The sequence below is a fragment of the Bubalus bubalis genome, chromosome 7 (assembly GCF_019923935.1).
Source record: "Bubalus bubalis isolate 160015118507 breed Murrah chromosome 7, NDDB_SH_1, whole genome shotgun sequence".
NCBI classification, from domain to species: domain Eukaryota; kingdom Metazoa; phylum Chordata; class Mammalia; order Artiodactyla; family Bovidae; genus Bubalus; species Bubalus bubalis.
Window position 1 is genome coordinate 94771672 of NC_059163.1, and position 21927 is coordinate 94793598.

A 21927-nucleotide genomic window follows, 5' to 3' on the forward strand; every position below is an offset into this window, starting at 1 on the left:
TTCAAACGAGCATGTCCCTTGAGTATGAATTTTATAAAGATATTTGAAGGAAAAAAACATTATTTTCATGTGAAAGGATAGCATGGAAAATTTACTTGAATTCTTAAGATAAAATGAGATTTCAAATTATTTCATGCCTGTGGCTCTGGCTTCAGGTCGGAACTCCACATTCCCTGGGGCTCATGAAATTTCTCTTCTGATGTTAGGAATTATTCGGTTTAAAAATTTTCAGAAGTGCTGCTGCTGCTGCTGCTAAGTTGCTTCAGTTGTGTCTGGCTCTGTGCGACCCCATAGACAGCAGCCCAGTAGGCTTCCCCATCCCTGGGATTCTTTAGGCAAGAACACTGGAGTGGGTTGCCATTTCCTTCTCCAATGCATGAAAGTGAAAAGGGAAAGTGAAGTCGCTCAGTCGTGTCCAACTCTTAGCGACCCCATGGACTGCAGCCCACCAGGCTCCTCCGTCCATGGGATTTTCCAGGCAAGAGTGCTACCATATGATAAATTCAGAAAAATGTGTTCATTGGATTTGACAATTTTGAGGTCTCTGGTGATGTGGTAATAGCAATTTTAGAGTAGTGGTTTTAGGAGGGAACAGGGCAATGGCACCCCACTCCAGTACTCTTGCCTGGAAAATCCCATGGACGGAGGAGCCTGGTGGGCTGCAGTCCATGGGGTCGCTAAGAGTCGGACACCATTGAGCGACTTCACGTTCACTTTTCACTTTCATGCATTGGAGAAGGAAATGGCAACCCGCTCCAGTGTTCTTGCCTGGAGAATCCCAGGGACAGTGGAGCCTGTCTATGGGGTAGCACAGAGTCGGACATGACTGAAGCGACTTAGCAGCAGCAGGGTAAGACCGACCGGTAAGGGACTGATAGACCATAAAAGGAAAAAAAGAGAAAGGAAGGGAGCCAGAGCAGACTGTGGGGGGGACCATGGTTGCGTCCAGTGCCATGGAGGACAATGTCATAATTGTGCTGGGGTCTCTCAAAGGAAAGGCTATTCCATCACTGACAGTGTAACAGATGGGCAGGATAAATGGAAGCAATAGTATGGGAGATGGACAGTATGTAATATGTAATAAGACCTATATTAGGAAGAGCAAGGGCTCCCTTATAACTGTGTCTAGAATTAGTGATGCTATTTGGAGAAACTCAGGCTCTTAGCTTTTTCATCTGAACAGTGAGATGGTTGGATTAGAATCGGGCTTCCCTGGTGACTCAGATGGTAAAGAATCTGCCTGGAATGCAGGAGACCTGGTTTCAATTTCTGGGTTGGGAAGACCCCATAAAGGGCATGGCAACCCATGCTAGTATTCTTGCCTGGAAAATTCCAGGGACAGAGGAGCCTGGTGGGCTACAGTCCATGGGGTCACACAGAGTTGGATAAGACTGAACAACTACACTTTCTTTTCAAGTATTAGTCTAGCACTAACACTCAAGGATAAAACTGTTTATTTTGATAATAACTCAAGGTCTCTTCCTGAACCTTTTTGACTTCCTGGATACCTTAACTCCATGATGGGCTTTTTGTAACAACTCACACATTAAGGAAACATTGGTTCTCTGAGAGTTGCAAGTTAAAACGTTTCGGCTGCCTAGGTTGGGAAAAGGTACAATAACTTTTCCCTCCTCAGGATTGATAATGCTAAGGACCCCATTCTCAGCCCACCTTGGTAAATACCTCTCTTGAGAATGCTTGCCTCTGCTAGTTGCTCTTCACCACTTACCAGCTTTGGAAAACGACACAGGAAAAAACCACAGGAGGACTTGGTAACAACAAGAGCAATGACAATGACTGTATTCCCTCAGTGTACCAACTGGCATCCTGGATACTGAGCATTGTCTCCGCCATTCATTTCATTCATTCACCAAGTACTTTTTGAGGACACTGTTCTAGGCGCTGGTAATACAACAATAACAAAACAGACAAGAAACTCCCCCCACCTGGGGCTTATGTCCTAGACAGGTGCACGCTCTGTCTCTCCCCTCTACCACCAAGGTCTGGCCATCCCCATTGGAAAAAATGAACCAGTGAACCTGCTTTCTGTTGCCAGTTGCTTATCTATTCTCTCATCTCCCAAACTTTTATTGTTTGCACCACACATGCACCCAGTTAAAAATACTAACCTTTTCCCCAGTCTCTGGTAGTTCAGGTGGTTAAAGTCTCTGTGTGTGTGTGTGTGTGTGTGTGAGAGAGAGAGAGAGAAAGGGAGGGAGGGAGAGAGAGAGAGAGATGGAATAATGTGTGTGTAAAATGAGATCATGAGGTATAGAAGTCACTGGGAAAGCTTTCTATTTCCCCCAAATGAAAAAAGCCAGAGCAGGAGATGGTTTTGCTCTTATTACCTGCAGGAAGCTTGCTTGGCAGTGGAGTAACCATCTTGAGGCCATGAAGCCAAATACCACAAGTTAAGTACTGGGAAGGAAAAAGCTGGAAGTAGCCAGCAAGTAGCTGTCTCTGTTCTAGGCTATTGAGTTATGGATTTCTTGTTATGTGAGGGAAAAAGCTAATTCCTTTTGGTGAAGTTTCTATTCCAGGCAGGCAAGGGCAGTCCTCACTGATCAAGCGACTTGCCCCAACACGGAGGTAGCAGTGATGAAGCCAGTGTCAGGGCACCGATCTGGCTCCCTCCTAAGGCTACAGTCCTGCCAGGCTCTTGTACCCCTCAAGTGTGGCATCCCTGCTAACAGCTTCTCCTTCTGACTTCCTAACAGTTGGGAAAGTGTTCAGGGACTCACAGCACTCTTACACTCACAAAAGTTTAGGACTTCCGTGTGTATTCTGTACAATATCTGACTTTCCACAACTCCTTTCAAGTCTAACAGCACAACTCAGCCACTGACCCCCAGGAGCCAGCTCCACAATGTAGAACTTCACTTTCTCCTCAGAGAACAGAACTATAGAACTTGTTACTAAGCCCTCCCGGTTTTCTTTTTATTATGAGAAATAAGTCCTGGTAGACCTGGGGCCCACCCTGACCCCACTCAGGAGGCCGGAGGTCCAGCTTCTGCATTGTATCCTGGTGACTGCCTCCTGCTGATTTTTCCTTTCCTCTGTGGATTTGTGTGTACTTGACCTTGAACCACCCCCCCCCACCTTTTTTTCTGTCCTGTTTTCTGAAGCTGACAGCTTTCTTGTTACTGACAGTATCTGGAATAAAACGCCCTGAACTTTCGCTGCTGTGTCTGGGTCTCTCTCCACCTGCTGGCCTCACATATCCCACTGAGCGGGGGTGAAGCTCCCAAACCTGCCCTCACTGGTCAGGATGAACAAGGCCAGGCCTTTCCATGTTCTGAGTAACACACACACACACACACACACACACACACGTGTGCACACGATATAATAGTACCAGAACAGTGATTCGGGTGAACTGCTCTGTGGCATCTCCCACACAGCATCATTGTCAATGACTAATCTCTTTTCACAGAATCACTGCTAAGGGCACAGATTCCTGCTTCAGGGACATACAAGAGACACAGCTTCAGGAGAACAAAGGACTGCCACAGAGTAACCGTGCTTCACCCACTCCATCTTCAAAGAACAGAAAGCTCTATACCCTGAGGAAAAAGCATGTGAGAAACTGTAATTCCTATACCACAAGCTTCTGTCAGCTCTGGTTCTCTTTACCCTGTGTGTGAAGTAAGCAGAGAAAGTAACCTCACACGTGTTCATAACTCAGTCTTTTAAAATTGCTTTGAAACATTACAACATTGTTGAAAATTTATAGAAGAGGACATAGCCCTGTTTTGGTTCTCTGTCACTGTGTAACAAACCACCCTGAAATTTAGTGCCTTAAGACCAGCGACCATTTGATCTTCTCTCCTGATTATGTGGAGAAGGCAATGGCACCCCACTCCAGTACTCTTGCCTGAAAAATCCCATGGACGGAGGGGCCTGGTAGGCTGCAGTCCATGGGGTCACTAGAGTCGGACATGACTGAGCGACTTCACTTTCATTTTTCACTTTCATGCATTGGAGAAGGAAATGGCAACCCACTCCAGTGTTCTTGCCTGGAGAATCCCAGGGACAGGGGAGCCTGGTGGGCTGCTGTCTCTGGGGTCGCACAGAGTCGGACACGACTGAAGCGACTTAGCAGCAGCAGCAGTAGCACCCTGATTCTGTGGGTTAGCAGGTATCAGCTCAGTGGTTCTGCTTTACTTGAGGTCTGCTGGGGCTGCACTCATTCAGAGGCTTAACTGGCTGGATGGTCTGAAATGGCTCATTCCCAAGTCTGGGTGCCTTGGCAGGGAGGCTGGGACAGTGGGACCACTTTCTTACGAGATAGTCTCAGCTCTAATCTTTCTCCATGTGATATTCCACTGGGGTAGCTGGATTCTTAAATGGCAGGCTCCCCAAATCAACAAAATGTAGAAACGTCCATATTGGGAACACCTGGAAACCACACACACCCATGAATCTTTGTTTGAAAATATGATCAGGATCTCTAAAAAGTTCACATTTTGCGTATAAGAAATCAAGCTTTGTGAATGGGTGGGTATGTTTAATATTCTCAGGGTCCTAACAAGTTAGTAACATCATGCATTGGTTATTGATGAAGGATGGGCACTGGTTATCATCACATACATTATTTTATTTAATCTTCATAAATGCTCTGTGGGGTAGGTATTATTGCCTCAAATTTAGTTCAGTGGGGCTTTGTGACTCGCCTACAAGCCCACATTCAGCAACCGCTGAGCCTGGATACAAACTAAATCAACCTGAGATTGCAGCCTGTGTGTTCTTCAACTCTGCACTATGACTTCACTTGTTTGGTCCTTGTTCACTATTCATTTGTTACAAAATGATCTTTAAGTGGAAACAAGAGTCACTTCTCACACTCCCATCCCTAAAGATTTCAAACCCATTTCCTGTCTAGGCAGCTTGCCTCAGTCAAGATTTTAAAATCCAGTTTCTATCTTGGCATGATAGTCCAGACAATTTCCCAGAGTCCTTGGATCTACAAACATGTGCTCCGCTGTGCTTAAGCTTGAACCTCATCCAAATCCCAAGTTTTGTTTTTTTTTTTTTTTTTAATTGAGTAAAGCTCTCCTGGCTTATCTATGTATCGGGAAAGTTTCTCCTTTGGCACTAGAACTGTGAATCACAAACTCTTTCGTGAGATCTAAGGACAAAGAAATTGAACAGCTGTGCTTTTCATTTTGTGGCAGCATGACTTTGGAAATCTCACCCCAAATCGGTTTACCTTTTGGAAAGCAAGATGAAAGATTTAGTGATGGAAAGTGCCAGTGAACTCCATTGATACGGCTACTTGTACTCCTTGTCACTATGCTCCAGTCACATTGAACTGCTGTCTTCTATAAGAACTTCCCGTACGTACTCTTCTGTCTTCTGCCTTCTGCCTCTATGTCATTTGAGAAGTCTTTTGCTCAAATCTCCATCTTTGTAAATTCAAGTCCTCGCTTAAAAGCCACCTTCTAAATCAAGTTTCACTTTATTATCTGAGCTGAATTAGTTAATCTCTTCTCTGTATCTGTATTAGTTAGCTGTTGATGCAGGAAATCAACCCCCTTCCCCGCCCCAAGAAAATTTTAAAGGCTTAAAACAACACTATTTATCTTCTCATGATTCTCCAGGTTGATGAAATGAGTAGAGCTCAGATGGGATGGGGAGAAGGCAATGGCACCCCACTCCAGTACTCTTGCCTGGAGAATCCCATGGGCGGCGGAGCCTGATGGGCTGCAGTCCATGGGGTCGCTAAGAGTCGGACATGGCTGAGCGACTTCACTTTCACTTTTCACTTTCATGCATTGGAGAAGGAAATGGCAACCCACTCCAGTGTTCTTGCCTGGAGAATCCCAGGGACGGGGGAGCCTGGTGGGCTGCCATTGCACAGAATCGGACACAACTGAAGTGACTTAGCAGCAGCGGCAGCAGCTGGGATGGCCTGTTTCCTTGTGGTGTTAATGGGATTACTGGTAGGTTTGCAGTCTGTAGCATGAAGTCAGCTGGCCAAGGAGGGCCCGACTCGCATGTTCAAGGCCTTGACTGTGTTGATTGGCCTGACTGGGTTGTTTGAACCTTCTCTCTCCCTGAGCAGACAGTGACTGTCACGAGGCCATTGTAGAATATCACTTTGCCGCATTTTATTGATCAAAGAAAGTCATGAAGCCAGGCCAGATATAAAGGGTAGGGAAATTAAAATTATGCCTCCAACTCTTTCTTTTCAACTATGGTCTTACTGGTTTACTTTTTATTTTCATAAATTTTCTATAATCTTCCTCAGTATTGCAATTTATCATTAGTGAACTTGACATTGCGAACAACTTCAGTTGGGTTTTCTCTGCAAACCATTATATTTTAACCATTTTGAATTAATTTTATGTTTTCTAGGAAAGTTGAAAAAATAGTACCGGTAGTTTTCAAATATCCCTCACTCATTTTCCCCAATATTCCATCGACATAGTACAATTTTCAGTAAAAGGAAATGACATTTGCTCTAATACTATCAACTAAAAACTTTCCTTGGAATTGGGACACTAATGGTCTTTTCCCATTCTAGTCTATATAGGCTCCCACTTGCGTTTGTTTGTTACTCCTCCTTTGTCTTCTGCAGTCTTCAAGAGTTCCTCCTCAGTCTTACAATGTCTTTAATGACTTTGGCATTTTAGAACCATATTAATCAGTTATTTTCAGCGTCTTTCACTGAATTTGCTATTGTCTAATGTTTTCTAATGATTGGACGTGATTGCACATCCTTTGGGACAAAAGTAGCACAGATATGACGTTGTGCCCTGTGTCACGAGGTTCGTGATATGAAGGTGTGTTATTTCCTGGTGCTGTTGCCCTGGATCACTCACTTCGTTAAGATACCCTTTGCCTGGTTTCTCAGTGAACAGTTACCATCTTTCCCTTTGGAGTTAACACTTATGTCGGAGACAGTTTGAAACTATGAAAATATATTTCTCCTCAAACTTTCACTCAATAAATCTGGCATCACTCAGTGGAGTCCTCTTTAATAATTATGACTATAGTTTTTACCTAATGGAGATTTAAATTTTTCCTCTTTCCTTTATATTTACTTGCTGAACTTTAAAGTAAGGAAGCGCTTTCCTTTCTCCTCATTTATTCATATCAGTGTGGACTCTGTTTTATTCTATGGTTAAAATGTAATGCTAGCATTATTTAATATATATATAAAATAATATATATAAACCATAATATTTTAAATTGTGAAAATACTTTCCTCCTAAGACAGAGGTATTTCATAAGCTCGGAGAAAATTCTACTAAATGTAAGATATTAAAATTCAGATTATATATCTCTATATTATAATATATAAATATTTGAGCTTAAATATTTTCAAAGTTCTTGTCTTCTTGCTTCCATTTTCTTTTCTCTCTTTTTGCAAAGTAAAACTCATCAAACAAGTTGTTTCTATTTGTGATTTTTAAATATTTTTCTAGATGTTGTAAAATCTGGTACACAGTATATAACTTTATCCTACTAAATAGAAGTTCTGCCAAAAGCTTCTTTTCATAATTCAAGTCTTCCAAAATACAATTACAAAGTTTCACAATTAAATCTGTTATACAGTATGATCTCTGATTGTTTAATTATCTTTCAGTTAATTCCTTGTTTCCATAGGGGTAAATTTTGTTTTCAGTAATTGCAATCATGAAGACTAACAAACTGAAGTTACTTTTTCCATCTGTTTGTTGAATATCTTAACTAAAGACTTCTAACTGATTTTGAACAAAATGCATTTTCTAAAAGCTAGTTAGTGACCAACACCAAAAAAAGTGTGCATATTCTCTGAATATTATATATAATGCTGCTGTTGCTAAGTCGCTTCAGTCATGTCCGACTCTGTGCGACCCCATAGACGGCAGCCCACCAGGCTCCCCCGTCCCTGGGATTCTCCAGGCAAGAACACTGGAGTGGGTTGCCATTTCCTTCTCCAATGCATGAAAGTGAAAAGGGAAAGGGAAGTCGCTCAGTCGTGTCCAACTCTTAGCGACCCCATGGACTGCAGCCCACCAGGCTCCTCCGTCCATGGGATTTTCCAGGCAAGAGTACTGGAGTGGGGTGCCAATTTCACTTCAATTTTATATACGTAAAACTGCATGTGAACTTTAACTACAGTTACCATTTCAATTAATATAATATCACAGGTATATTACATACACACCACAATACTTCTGTTCCATAGATTTCTTACTTTAGTAAAAAGCATTATTTTACAGTGATGCTCCACCAAAATATGTATTCATATGATAATCTACATTAACACATTGCATTTTCCGAAGTAAAGTTAACAGTAGCATTTACAATATGGTCAGAAAATTCACCTTTGACACAAATGGGCTCCACTTCCTACACGTATTTCATTTGCATCTAATCTTCAATTCTCTACGTATCCCTCTAAACCCACTGACTGTCATTCTAGGGGCTTGATGCCTCCCACTAGTCATGGCATAGGGCATAAGCCACCCAGTGTGGGTCATGACCCCACTTGCTGCTCTACCCAGTGGCCGCAGGACTTACAGCATCAAGTACATCTCCCACCCCCACCAGAACAGGAAGCAGTTAGGTCTTGCTAGCTGTTCTTTTCCAAAAGTCTTCATTTTATCAGTCGATTCCCTGTGTGCTGTACTTCAAAGAAAGATATAAGTATCCTTGAGACTAGAAAAGGTTGGGAAAAGAGAGACAGGCTCTCTTTCAGAGTTTACCACATGAGAACTCTTTCAAATGCACCTGACTCTTAACATTTTGCTAAGAGAAGCCATGTCAGAAATTAAAGCATGATGAAGAGGTCTTACCAGATCTCCGTGGTGCAACTATAAATAAGGATCATCCTTAAAATATGAGGAAGTCCGGGACAAATGCTAAACTGGACTGGATGCTTGAACAGGCTAAAACCAAGATGTTCTAGACAAATCAGAATACAAGACTCTTTACACCTGGAACTGTTTTGGATTCCAGCAAATACAACCAACCCCTACATTTTGTTTGTGCTTTTTCCACATTTCTCTTGAATCTGACACCTATTTTCTATTCTCAGTGTATCCACCTTAGCCTGGCTGCTTCTTACCACATGGCTAAATGATCTATGACTTGTTTACTGGTCGAGGACTCATTTTCTCTTTCTATCCATTTTTTTCATACATGCCATAGTTTCTTTTCTCCAGAAACTTTTGTGTCTCATCACATCCTTACTGAAAAATCTTTTAATGGCTCCTCATTACCTGCAGAGTAAATCCCAAACTTTGATTCCAGGTACAGCTTGTCCCTGTTCTACACTTAACAGATTCATTTCTCACTCCTCCCTACGTGAATTCTTCACTCCAGCTCAGCTTGGTCACTCACCATTTCCTAAACACACTTGGCATTTTCTGTCCATGGTTTTGTTCACACTATTATTTCCACTTAGTCTTCTCAACATGGACCTCACTTGCTGAAATCTGACTTAATACTTTAAGCCCAAGTAACATTTTCAAGAATTCTCTGATTCCCCATATAAATGTATTCTCTTTATGGCCTGAAGTTCTACAGTATATAAGGGGGACATTTAATCACAAGAAACTACAATTAAAAACTGTGGGGGAATATTTTTAAGTGGGGTGGCCTTTTGACATGTAAAACACTACAAATGGCCCAGGTTGTTTCACCTTTGTGTAAGATCAGTCTTGCTTATTAAATTTTGGATGTTCCTTAAATATGAAACAAAATCAATTTCATGCCGTTTTTCCATTGTGTGTGTGCATGCTAAGTCTCTTCAGTCGTGCCCAACTCTTTGAGATGCTATGGACTGTAGCCCGCCAGACTCCTCTGTCCATGGGATTCTCCAGGCAAGAATATTGGAGTGGGCTGCCATTTCCTCCTCTGGGGGATTTTCCGGACCCAGGGATCAAACCTGCATCTCCTGCAGCTCCAGCATTGCAGGCAGGTTCTTTTACCGCTGAGCTACCTGGGAAGCCCCATTAACAAACACATAATGAGGGGGAATAAAAATACAAGGTGTGAGTGTGTGTGTGTCTCAAAGGAAGGACGCATATCAAACTGATAATAATGGTTATTTAAGGGGATGCTCGTTGCATTGGTGGGTTGAATTACACTGTATACTTCCAAATTGTTTTAATATTTTGTAATGAGCATATATTAAATATTTTGTGTGAAACAGAAAAATGATTACAGCACATTAAAAAAATTTTTGGCCTACATGGCACTGTGTCTGTGGTATCTTGGTTGTGGCAATCGCCTTCAAGTAGTTCACAACACAGTATTCCCTTGAAGCTCCTAAGAATCCTGTCATATGTTACTGCTTAACAGATATTCATTAGGTGATTTGAAGGAGAAGGCGATGGCACCCCACTCCAGTACTCTTGCCTGGAAAATCCCATGGACGGAGGGGCCCGGTAGGCTGCAGTCCATGGGGTCGCTAGGAGTCGGACACGACTGAAGTGACTTAGCAGTTTAGCAGCAGCAGGTGATTTGATATATAAATGGCCAATGAATGGAGAATATAGAGGGAACAAAAATTTGACCCAACACTTTTCTAGTAATTTCTCTGTATTTTTTTCAAAATTTTAACAGAATAAGAAAATTATCTATGACTGTGTGAGAGTAGAAACATATTTGAAAAGCAAACAATATAGAGAAAAAGGAAAAGCATGGAAAAGTAGTTGTTAAATTGTTTTAATAATCATATAAACTCTCCTTGCAAATGTTACAATCCCAGAATCAGTGGATTCCTAGTCATAAGATGAATAAGAGACATTGTGACTAAAATCAGTAAAGCTATTAAAGGATTTAAATGTTTAATTCTTTAAGAATCAAGTAATTGTTAGCCATAAAACTAAATAAGAGAACATCTGGAAGGCAAAGAGGTTGAAAGATTGGAAATTAAAAAAGCAAATGGTGTGCTTAGTGCTACTGAGGGACTTCAGCAAATGGATATAAACCCATGTGAAAATAAATACAGAGTGTGTGTAATTACAATGAGCCCTAAGATGCGTGTAGCATTTATATATCTCCTGGGAAGCTTGGTGAGTCAGAAACATAAAACCAAAGCAACGGGAGGCTATTAAAATATTATTTCCTGTTGTATTGGAGAACTTGAGAAGAGAATAAACATACCGATTACTTGCATGGCTGGTTCTACGTCTGTCGTGGCCTCTTCCAACAATGACAGCAGCTTGGCTGATATCTGATGCACCGATTCGATATTACTAAACAAGCTATCCACATCCAGCCGATCAACCTGAAGAAACACAAACACTGAGCACCAGCTGATGGAGAGAGAGATGCACGCTATTTAAGACGTTTCCTCCTGCTAAACAGTAAGCATTTTATATGCCAGCCCATACTGCTTTCATCAGCTGCTTCTGTAAACATTCTTATTTGGGGTTCCTAGAGGGAATGTGCAGTTCTTCATGCAAGAGATTGGGATGGTGCATCTGTTGTTACCTTCCTCTTTCTCTTTATTTTGACTTAATTTTAATGAGTTGAGTATACATCTACATAACCCCCTGTAAGAACCGGAGTGTGAAGAAGATTTGGGGTCCATAATTGGTATTTTATTAATTGCCCTCTATGAGGGTATGTATGAGTACATATGAATTTAGAACATTTTACTGCTTATACAGCAGAAGTCAGACCTTACTCTAGGCAAGTGACTATTTTCAAAGTTGTTTTAAAACCACAGATGTTCTGAAAGTGATGACAAGTAGATGTGCTGAGTTGTTTCCTGCTTTTTTTCCTTAAAAGAAATGTGAATGGAAATCTTCACCAAATATGTTCTACTAATTAAAGATTCATCATATTTATAAATTCATGCACACCTTCAAAAGTGCCTCCCAGGTGGCGCTAGTGGTAAAGAATCTGCCTGCCAATGCAGGAGATGCAGGTTTGATCCCTGGGTTCAGAAGATCCCCTGGAGAAAAAAATGACAACACACTCCAGTATTCTCACCTGGAAATTTCTATGGACAGAGGAGCCTGGCAGGCTACAGTCCTTGGGGTTGCAAAGAGTGAGACACAACTGAGTGACTAAGCACACACACACACACACACAAATCCTCAAAAAGCAGTGTAATCAGTTCTAGATCTTATAGCTGGTGCTTATAATAATTTATTCATTCTTTTACTAAATAATTCCTGAAGTCCTTTTATGTACCAAGAATTGCAAAGGAGGCCAATCTCTGTCACAGGCATTGGGTGATTAGTAAGGGATGGCCAATGATCCTAACCTATCCAGGAAGAGCATGATGAGCTATGTGCCAGATTTTGCTGGATCCTACTCAAAATCTTTTTGATGATTTTAAACCAGATCTCATTTCATAATCAAAAAGCATCTTGGTTCAGGCTCCACTGGGCTGCCACAGGGAAAAGGAACAGATGTCTTTTATTCATGTTTTTTTTGTACATGAGAAATAGGTGGATAACTAAGTCATCAATAGTCAAGTCATGGAGAAGCTTAAAAGATGAAAAACAGAATTACTTGTCCAAAACAAGGTTGAAAAAATTAAGGGTGAGAGAGAGACAGCAGGTTCACCTAAGGATCAGAAGAAAAAGAGTCAAGAAATGAAGGGAAATTGGAAACAGGATATAGAATAAGAGACAGACCTGCAAGAGTTCTTGGAAATGAAGGCCAACAATTGCCACTTCTTTTTTATGCTTTCAACATCGGTTTCTTCTGTGAGTTAAGAAGCAACAGTTAGAACTGGACATGGAACAAATGACTATTTCAAAATTGGGAAAGGAGTACAACAAAGCTGTATATTGCCACCCCGCTTATTTAACTTACATGCAGAATACATCGTGCAAAATGCCAGGGTGGATGAATCACAAACTGGAATCAAGATTGCTGGTAGAAATATCAGTAACCTCAGATATGCAGATGATACCACTCTAATGGCAGAAATTGAAGAGGAACAAAAGAGCCTCTGGATGAGGGTGAAAGAGGAGAGTGAAAACCCTGGCTGAAAACTTAACATTAAAAAAAAAAAATGAACATCATGGTATCTGGTCATATCACTTCATGGCAAATATTAAAAGTGGAAATAGTGACAGATTTTATTTTCTTGGGCTCCAAAATCATTGCAGACAGTGACTTCAGCCATGAAATTAAAAGATGCGTGCTCCTTGGAAGGAAAGCTATGACAAACCTAGACAGCATATTCAAAAGCAGAAATATCACTTTGCCAACAGAGGTCCATATTGTCAAAGCTATGGTTTTTACAGTAGTCTTGTACGGATGTGAGTGCTGGACCATAAAGAAGGCTGAGTGCCAAAGAATTGATACTTTTAAGCTGTGGTGTTGGAGAAGACTCCTGAGAGTCCTTTGGACAACAAAGAGATCAAACCAGTCAATCCTAAAGGAAATAAACCCTGAATATTCATTGGAAGGACTGATGCTGAAGCTCCAATATTTTGGCCACCTGATGCAAAGAGCCAACTCACTGGAAAAGACTCTGATGCTGGGAAAGATTGAGGGCAGGAGGAGGAGGGGGCGACAGAGGATGAGATGGCTAGATGGCATCACCAACTCAGTGGATGTGAATTTGGGCAAACTCTAGGAGATAGTGGAGGACAGGAAAGCCTGGCATGCTGCAGGCCATGGAGTTGCAAAGAGTAGGACGTGACTTAGCGACTGAACAACAACAGTTTCTTCAGGTGTGCTGGGTCTATTTAGGAGGCAGGGAGGAGGCGGGCTGCTCATTTTTCATCCCATCCTTTTTTGGACATTGATCCCATTCTTGAAACCTTGTTCCACAACTGGACATGGATATTAGTTTGATCAGGATGAAAGTGAAAGCCACTCAGTCCTGTATGACTCTTTGTGACCCCATGGACTATACAGTCCATGAAATTCTCCATGGACTTTCACGGAGTCCATGAAATACTGGAGTGAGTAGTAGCCTTTCCCTTCTCCAGGGGATCTTCCCAATCCAGGTTGCAGGTGGATTCTTTACCAGCTGAGCTACTAGGGAAGCCCAAGTTGATCAGGATGTTCTGTTATTAAACATGAAAGCAAAACTACATATTGTACCTTGCTTAAAATTTTGTGACTATGTCAGTTGCCTCCTAAGGAATATATTCTGGCTGGATATATGGATTTCAACCATCTTGGGAAATTCCTCACCTTACTATGATTAGTCTGGTCCTCAAGAAAACTATAGGACAGGGCACATGTGGCTCTTCTGCCTAATATCTATGGGTTTTCAAGACTTTATTTTATATTAGTAAGTATGTTTAGTATTATACAAAAATATCTAAAAGGCAAATAACAACATATGACTTTTTGTAAATCATAATTTTAAATGACACATATCTCTTGAGTACACATATCAATTGAGTAATCTATTGAGCATTAATTAAATCACAAAGGCATAAGTTTGCATAGTACAAAATATGTTTTACAAAAGTTCTGTATGAGTCAATTTTTTCTAGATTGATTGATTCTAGATGTGCTAGTTTAACATTTTGTAAAATCATATTTTGAAATGAATCCTTCTGAAGTATCAAATTTCATCCCTAATTTACTTGTTTTATAAGGAAGTATTTCATATAGTGTACCCTATTATTTGACCATAAAAAAGGCTGATGCTAAAGAACTGATGCTTTCAAATTGTGGTGCTGGAGAAGACTCTTGAGAATCCCTCGGACAGCAAGGAAATCAAACCAGTCAATCCTAAAGGAAATCAACCTTGAATATTCATTGGAAGGTCTGATGCTAAAACCGAAGTTCTAATTGTTTGGCTTCCTGATGTGAAGAGCTGACTCACTGGAAAAGACCCTGATGCTAGGAAAGATTGAAGGCAAGAGGAGAAGAGGGCAACAGAGGATGAGATAGTTGGATGGTATCACCGACTCAACGGACATGAGTTTGAGCAAGCTCCAGGAGTTGGTGATGGACAGGGTGGCCTGGCATGCTGCAGTCTGTGAGGGTTGCAAAGAGTTGGACACTGAGCAACTGAACAATACCAACAACCTTACTATTATTTCATTTATTTGGGGTCTTCATTCAGAAGGACATAAAGTGCTTCATACTTATTATTTCCTATATTGTTCCAACTTTTCTGTAAAATATGAATCTGTGAAAACAGGGAAATTCATGCAGAGTGAAGAGAGTTACCATGCCCAAAAATATGAAGTTCAAGACAGAGTTTGAGCTGGAAATTGACCTTTTATTTCTATGCCACAGTCCATGACCAGCAATTACAAATAATAGAATACTTCATCATCTCTGTTTGGATTTTTTAGCTTGAAGTTTTCACCAATTTGTCACCTCTACCATCTATTTCTCAAGGTCAGAATCTCACATATCTAATTTATATTTTAAATTCATTTAGTAAGGCTCTAACTCTGTATTCTATCTACAATCTGAGCTTGATGCAACGAATTCTAAATAACAAAAACACAGGTTTTGATTTCTTTTATTTCTGAAGGACAGAAAGGATTAAAACATCAGTTGGTACAGTTTCAATCACCAATATCACCATAGCCCATGGGGATCTTGTGAATCATGAGATGAATACACATTTAGTCTTTACTATGCCAAGGAACAAACAAATGTCTCATCCAAATAGGCTTTTAAAACTGGTAGATGATTTTATAATTACTGATGTAAGTTCAAGGAAGCATTCGTATACATTTATTATTTACTAGAAATGGGCAGTACTCAGCCTAGGCTGAGTTATATTTTAAATGAAATAAAATTCACTTTTTGATAAAGAGATTTAGTTTAAGTGTATACATTATTCTAAGCAAAGTCAATATATAATCTTTTGAAAATACAAGACAGAAATATTAAAGGTCAGTGTTTTGGTCACAGTTTAATTTTTTGCTTCACAAAAGTATTCACAGGATATACTTCAAATAGTAAGTTCCCATTACATTTAAATAATTGCTATATGTATGGTTGCATATATATGCAAAACTGCCCAGTCATAAGTGTCTAAGTAAAAGAAAACACATCATTAAAATTTTCTCAATTCAGAGACTGTAATCATCAGTATAGAATTCCTGTCACCACCAGCATCTTGTACTCACTCTTTTCAAAACTTATTTTGCATTTTCCCACAATCACATCCCAGCCCCAAGCTCTTTCATTTGCTCACAAAGGCTTTGCCCTCATATACCTTACAACACTCTACCCATCTGAAATGAAATATGGTAATGGTAGCATTTGCCCAGTAGTTTTGCTCAGCTCCCTGTACTTTCTGTTGCTTCTGGGAGAAGCCACGGTTGCCCAGTTCTACCTGATCTGGTGGAATTACCAGTCATGGTGCCCGCCCCGCCCAGCTCCCTCCAGTGGTGAGCATGTGACCCACTGCCATAGCAACTGGCCTAGGATGGCAGGTTGCTAAGCAGAGCCAAGGAGAGTCTTCATTGATTTTCAATCAATTGTTGTTGGGAAATAGAAGGGCCTAGATTGCCAGCCCTAAGAATATAAGTTTCTGTCTTTAGCAGTCATCTTTGTGGAGAACTTGACTGCTGCAAAGTCAACACAGAGAGGGAAACTGAATCTGACATCATCATGTTAGCTCCTGTATCTACCTTGCCTAAAGCAAGACATCCTTATTATAGAAGCTGATGAGCTGCTTTTTAAAATTCAAGTTAGTTGGAATTTTGTTTCTGTAACTAACAGGGGACTAACACACTTCTCTTTATTCAGAAGTGAGCCAGAATCTCACTTCCTCTAGGAAATCTTTCCTGCTCCCTTGGTTGGAATTAACCTCTCCCTCTCCTGAGCTGCCATGACTCTTGCTCTGATGACCCAGTGCTTATATTGAAGCCCATTTTATATTTAGGAGATATTTATTAATTTGTTTGTTTTTATGTAAAAACTGTGAGTTCCTCCAGGACATTTGTCTTCATGAGTTATTTGAATGCCCCACTGTTTCTAATACAGTGCTAGACTTCCACCTAGTTACTCAATAAAAGTTTGACAATTTGAATTGAATTGAATCACTACAATTGAAATGATCTATTTTCTCTGTGGGAACGGTCAATAAATATCCTTTTTCTCTACTCTACTGGCCTTGAGTCATAAGTATGAGGAGATCAAAGTGGTTTAAAGAAAAAAAGATCAAAATCATCTCATTTGGTTGTTCAAAATATCACATTTAGTGGCTATTTTATAATTTTCTGCTAAATTTTATCTGCAAAGAAAACTGTTGTGCTCAGTTTGGCCATTACTAAACCTGGAAGATTTGCTAACAAAGGCTACACTTCCTCCTTCATTTACAGCTGGGAAATCCCTGTTTGTTGTCTTCTGTTTAATGAGCTTTGGGACAGCCAACCTAAACACAGTCAAAGACAGGAATAACCAAACCTTCTCAGGTGTTGTGCAAACCCCAACCACAAACACCTTTAAAAGTGAACATTGAAAAGAAGTTGAGAAACAAAGTCTTAAAAAAAAATTTTTTTTTTCCAGAAAAGTAGTTCATGTACACTGTAGAAAATGGTTGCTCTAGGGGCAAAGAACCTGCCTGCCAAAGCAGGTAGACATAAGAGGCATAGGCTTGATCCCTTGGAGAAGAAATGGCAACCCACTCCAGTATTCTTGCCTGGAGCACCCCATGGCCAGAGGAGACTGGCAGGCTACAGTCCATGGGGTTGCAAAGAGACGGATACAACTGAAGCAACCTCACACACACAGATAACTAAAAGAAAGAAAATGCAATTGCATATAATTCTACCACACAGAAATGACCATTGACATTGTGAAGTATGTCCTGCCATATTGTTTTTCTCTCTGTGTGTGTACAACTGTACAAAAGATTTATATACTTTAAACCCTGTTATAAGTTGTGTTTTTTCAACTTAGTATAATATGAACATCTTTTCATGTCATTAATTTTTCACAACTGCACTATTTTAAATGTCAATATTATATGGAAATACTGTAGTCTACTTAATCAGTCATTAAATCTTTGAAATCTAGATAGATTGCTGTATTCACTATGATAAGCAGCTCTTCTGACTAAAACCATATTCACACACCCATGATTATTTCCTTATGATAAATTTCTTAAGTGTAATTATTGAGCTAAAGTTATTAATATTTCTTAAGGCTTTCTAACAAGTCTTTGCAAATTATAGCAGTAATTACATTGTTTTCTTCTAAAAACCAATGAATTAAAAACACACAGTTGGATGTTACTGCCCTGACCTCAATGTGGAAATGTATTTTAAGCTTCTAATTTGATGATCAAAATCACACAACTTTAATGTTCAATGTATATACATACAACAGTTCTAGAAGAAGGAAGAAAATAAACAACATTGCTTTTGAGGACTATGGTGATTGCCACCATCCAAATGCTTCTCTGGAAATTGTTTCTAGAGAAGACATCAATATTTCTATTTGATGTGGTTTGACAATAAGTCTAGGTTCAATATGGGCTTCCCAGGTGGTAAAGAATCCACCTGCCAATGCAGGCGATGCAAGAGATGTGGGTTCAACCCCTGGGTTGGGAAGACCCCCTGGAGTAGGAAATGGCAACCTGATCCAGTATTCTTGCCTGGAAAATTCCATGGACAGAGGAGCCTGGTGGGCTATAGTCCATGGGGTCGCAAAGAGTCAGACACAACTGAGTGCGCGCACACACAAACACACACACACACACACAGACACAAAGTAGGTTCAATATAAGGTCCAACTCTGGACCCTATATTAGAGTTCATATAGAGGAAATCCACCTTGGATATCATCTGACTCAGTCTCAGAAAACCTGGGTCCTATCTGTCCTTCTTATAAGCCAGTCCCATGCACAGCATTATGGTGAAGCCTGGGCATAGTCACTAAATTAGTTTGCTCCATTATTAATGTTGAAAGCTAAAAGCCCAATGATATTAAGATTTTAACTGTAACAAGGTGAGAGTGGAAGAACAGTGAAAATGTATTAAAAACAACTCTAGGAAGTGGGGACCCAGGGGGGATGTTCTGAAAGGGAAGAACCAGGTCTAGTTTTATTTTTTGGTGAGGCAACTGAGAAGAAGAAGCCTTGTGAGACAGAAACTGCAGCAAGTGGGGAAGAAGGATGTTGGCAGAAGGCCCTGGCAACCGCAGGGCTGGGATAATTATCTAATTACGATGGCATTTACTCAGATGGTTGGCTTCTAGATTGCAAAGCTTTTCAGGGTAAACTAGCCATTATTTCATCAGGTTTCTCAAAACTACTGATTTGTATGTATGAACTTGCCTGCTGTGAAACTAGACTCTAAACTGGCTAATTGAGTTAAACTGCAAGTTAAGTCACTATCACAGCTAGACAGCAAGCCTTTTCACTAATCTTGCAGTTAAATGCCCCAGTTACCTGATACCTGCCCGGAAACAGTCCCAGGCTGGGAGACATTCACGTGGAAAGGTCTGATCAGTGCAGAAAGTAAGGCTGGGACCCTGGGACAGACCCCTCAGGATGAGCAAGAGAAAGAGCACAGCCAAGAGAGGTGAGTGAAGAGAGTCTTCATTAGACCAGAGACTGTGGTCAAATGTGAGAGCTTTTTGGAGGCCTCTGAGAGGAGCTACTCCATCTTCAAGGTCAGGAGGGGTGGCCGTGAGGAGATACCCTCATCCAAGGTAAGGAGCAGCAGCTGTGCTTTGCTGGAGCAGACGTGAAGAGACACCCCACATCCAAGGTAAGAGAAACCGAAGTAAGATGATAGGTGTTGCGAGAGGGCATAAGAGGGCAGACACATTGAAACCATAATCACAGAAAACTAGCCAATCTGATCACATGGACCACAGCCTTGTCTAACTCAATGAAACTAAGCCATGCCGTGTGGGGCCACCAAAGACGGGAAGGTCATGGTGGAGAGGTCTGACAGAATGTGGTCCACTGGAGAAGGGAATGGCAAACCACTTCAGTATTCTTGATTTGAGAACCCAATGAACAGTATGAAAAGGCAAAATGATAAGATACTTAAAGAAAAACTCCCCAGGTCGGTAGGTGCCCAATATGCTACTGGAGATCAGTGGAGAAATAACTCCAGAAAGAATGAAGGGATGGAGCCAAAGCAAAAACAATACCCAGTTGTGGATGTGACTGGTGATAGAAGCAAGGTCCAATGCTGTAAAGAGCAATATTGCATAGGAACCTGGAATGTCAGGTCCATGAATAAATGCAAATTGGAAGTGGTCAACAGGAGATGGCAAGAGTGAATGTTGACATTCTAGGAATCAGTGAACTAAAATGGACTGGAATGGGTGAATTTAACTCAGATGACCATTATATCTACTACTGCGGGCAGGAATCCCTCAGAAGAAATGCAGTAGCCATCATGGTCCACAAGAGTCAGAAATGCAATACTTGGATGCAATCTCAAAAATGACAGAATGATCTCTGTTCGTTTCCAAGGCAAACAATTCAATATCACAGTAATCCAAGCCTATGCCCCAACCAGTAACACTGAAGAAGCTGAAGTTGAATGGTTCTATGAAGACCTACAAGACCTTCTACAGCTAAGACCCCAAAAAAGATGTCCTTTTCATTATAGGGGACTGGAATGCAAAAGTAGGAAGTCAAGAAACACTTGGAGTAACAGGCAAATTTGGCCTTGGAATACGGAATGAAGCAGGGCAAAGGCTAATAGAGTTTTGCCAAGAGAATGCACTGGTCATAGAAAACACCCTCTTCCAACAACACAAGAGAAGACTCTACACATAGACATCACCAGATGGTCAAGACCGAAATCAGATTGATTATATTCTTTGCAGCCAAAGATGGAGAAGCTCTATATAGTCAGCAAAAATAAGACCAGGAGCTGACTGTGGCTCAGATCATGAACTCCTTATTTCACACTTAAATTGAAGAAAGTGGGGAAAACTTCTAGACCATTCAGGTGTGACCTAAATCAAATCCTTATGATTATACAGTGGAAGTGAGAAATAGATTTAAGGGACTAGATCTGATAGACAGAGTGCCTGATGAACTATGAACGGAGGTTTGTGACATTGTTCAGGAGACAGGGATCAAGACCATCCCCATGGAAAAGAAATGAAAAAAAGCAAAATGGCTGTCTGAGGAGGCCTTACAAATAGCTGTGAAAAGAGAAGCAAAAAGCAAAGAAGAAAAGGAGAGATATAAGCATCTGAATGCAGAGTTCCAAAAAATAGCAAGAAGAGATAAGAAAGCCTTCCTTAGCGATCAATGCAAAGAAATAGAGGAAAACAACAGAATGGGAAAGACTAGAGATCTCTTCAAGAAAATTAGAGATACCAAGGGAACATTTCATGCAAAGATGGGCTCAATAAAGGACAGAAATGGTATGGACCTAACAGAAGCAGAAGATATTAAGAAGAGGTGGCAGGAATACACAGAAAAACTGTACAAAAAAAAGCTTCACGACCCAGATAATCATGATGGTGTGATCACTCACCTAGAACCAGACATCCTGGAATGTGAAGTCAAGTAGGCCTTAGAAAGCATCACTACGAACAAAGCTAGTGGAGGTGATGGAATTCCAGCTGAGCTATTTCAAATCCTGGAAGATGATGCTGTGAAAGTGCTGCACTCAATATGCCAGCAAATTTAGAAAACTCAGCAGTGGCCACAGGACTGGAAAAGGTCAGTTTTCCTTCCAATCCCAAAGAAAGGCAATGCCAAAGAATGCTCAAACTACCACACAATTGCACTCATCTCACACGCTAGTAAAGTAATGCTCAAAATTCTCCAAGCCAGGCTTCAGCAGTACGTGAACTATGACCTTCCAGATGTTCAAGCTGGTTTTAGAAAAGGCAGAGGAACCAGAGCTCAAATTGCCAACATCTGCTGGATCATGGAAAAAACAAGAGAGTTCCAGAAAAACATCTATTTCTGCTTTATTGATTATGCCAAAGCCTTTGACTGTGTGGATCACAATAAACTATGGAAAATTCTGAAAGAGATGGGAATACCAGACCCCCTGACCTGCCTCTTGAGAAACCTATATGCAGGTCAATAAGCAACAGTTA

General features: G+C 40.8%; 1 protein-coding gene across 1 annotated transcript in view; it reads right to left on the bottom strand.

Moving 5' to 3' along the window:
* Nucleotides 1-21927, bottom strand: part of ARHGEF38 (Rho guanine nucleotide exchange factor 38) — a 150507-nt gene that overhangs the window by 60627 nt on the left and 67953 nt on the right. Inside the window, exon 3 of the mRNA XM_006076385.4 lies at nt 11104-11227. Within this exon, the coding sequence (XP_006076447.3) occupies nt 11104-11227 (124 nt within the window). The remainder of the gene's footprint in view (nt 1-11103; nt 11228-21927) is intronic.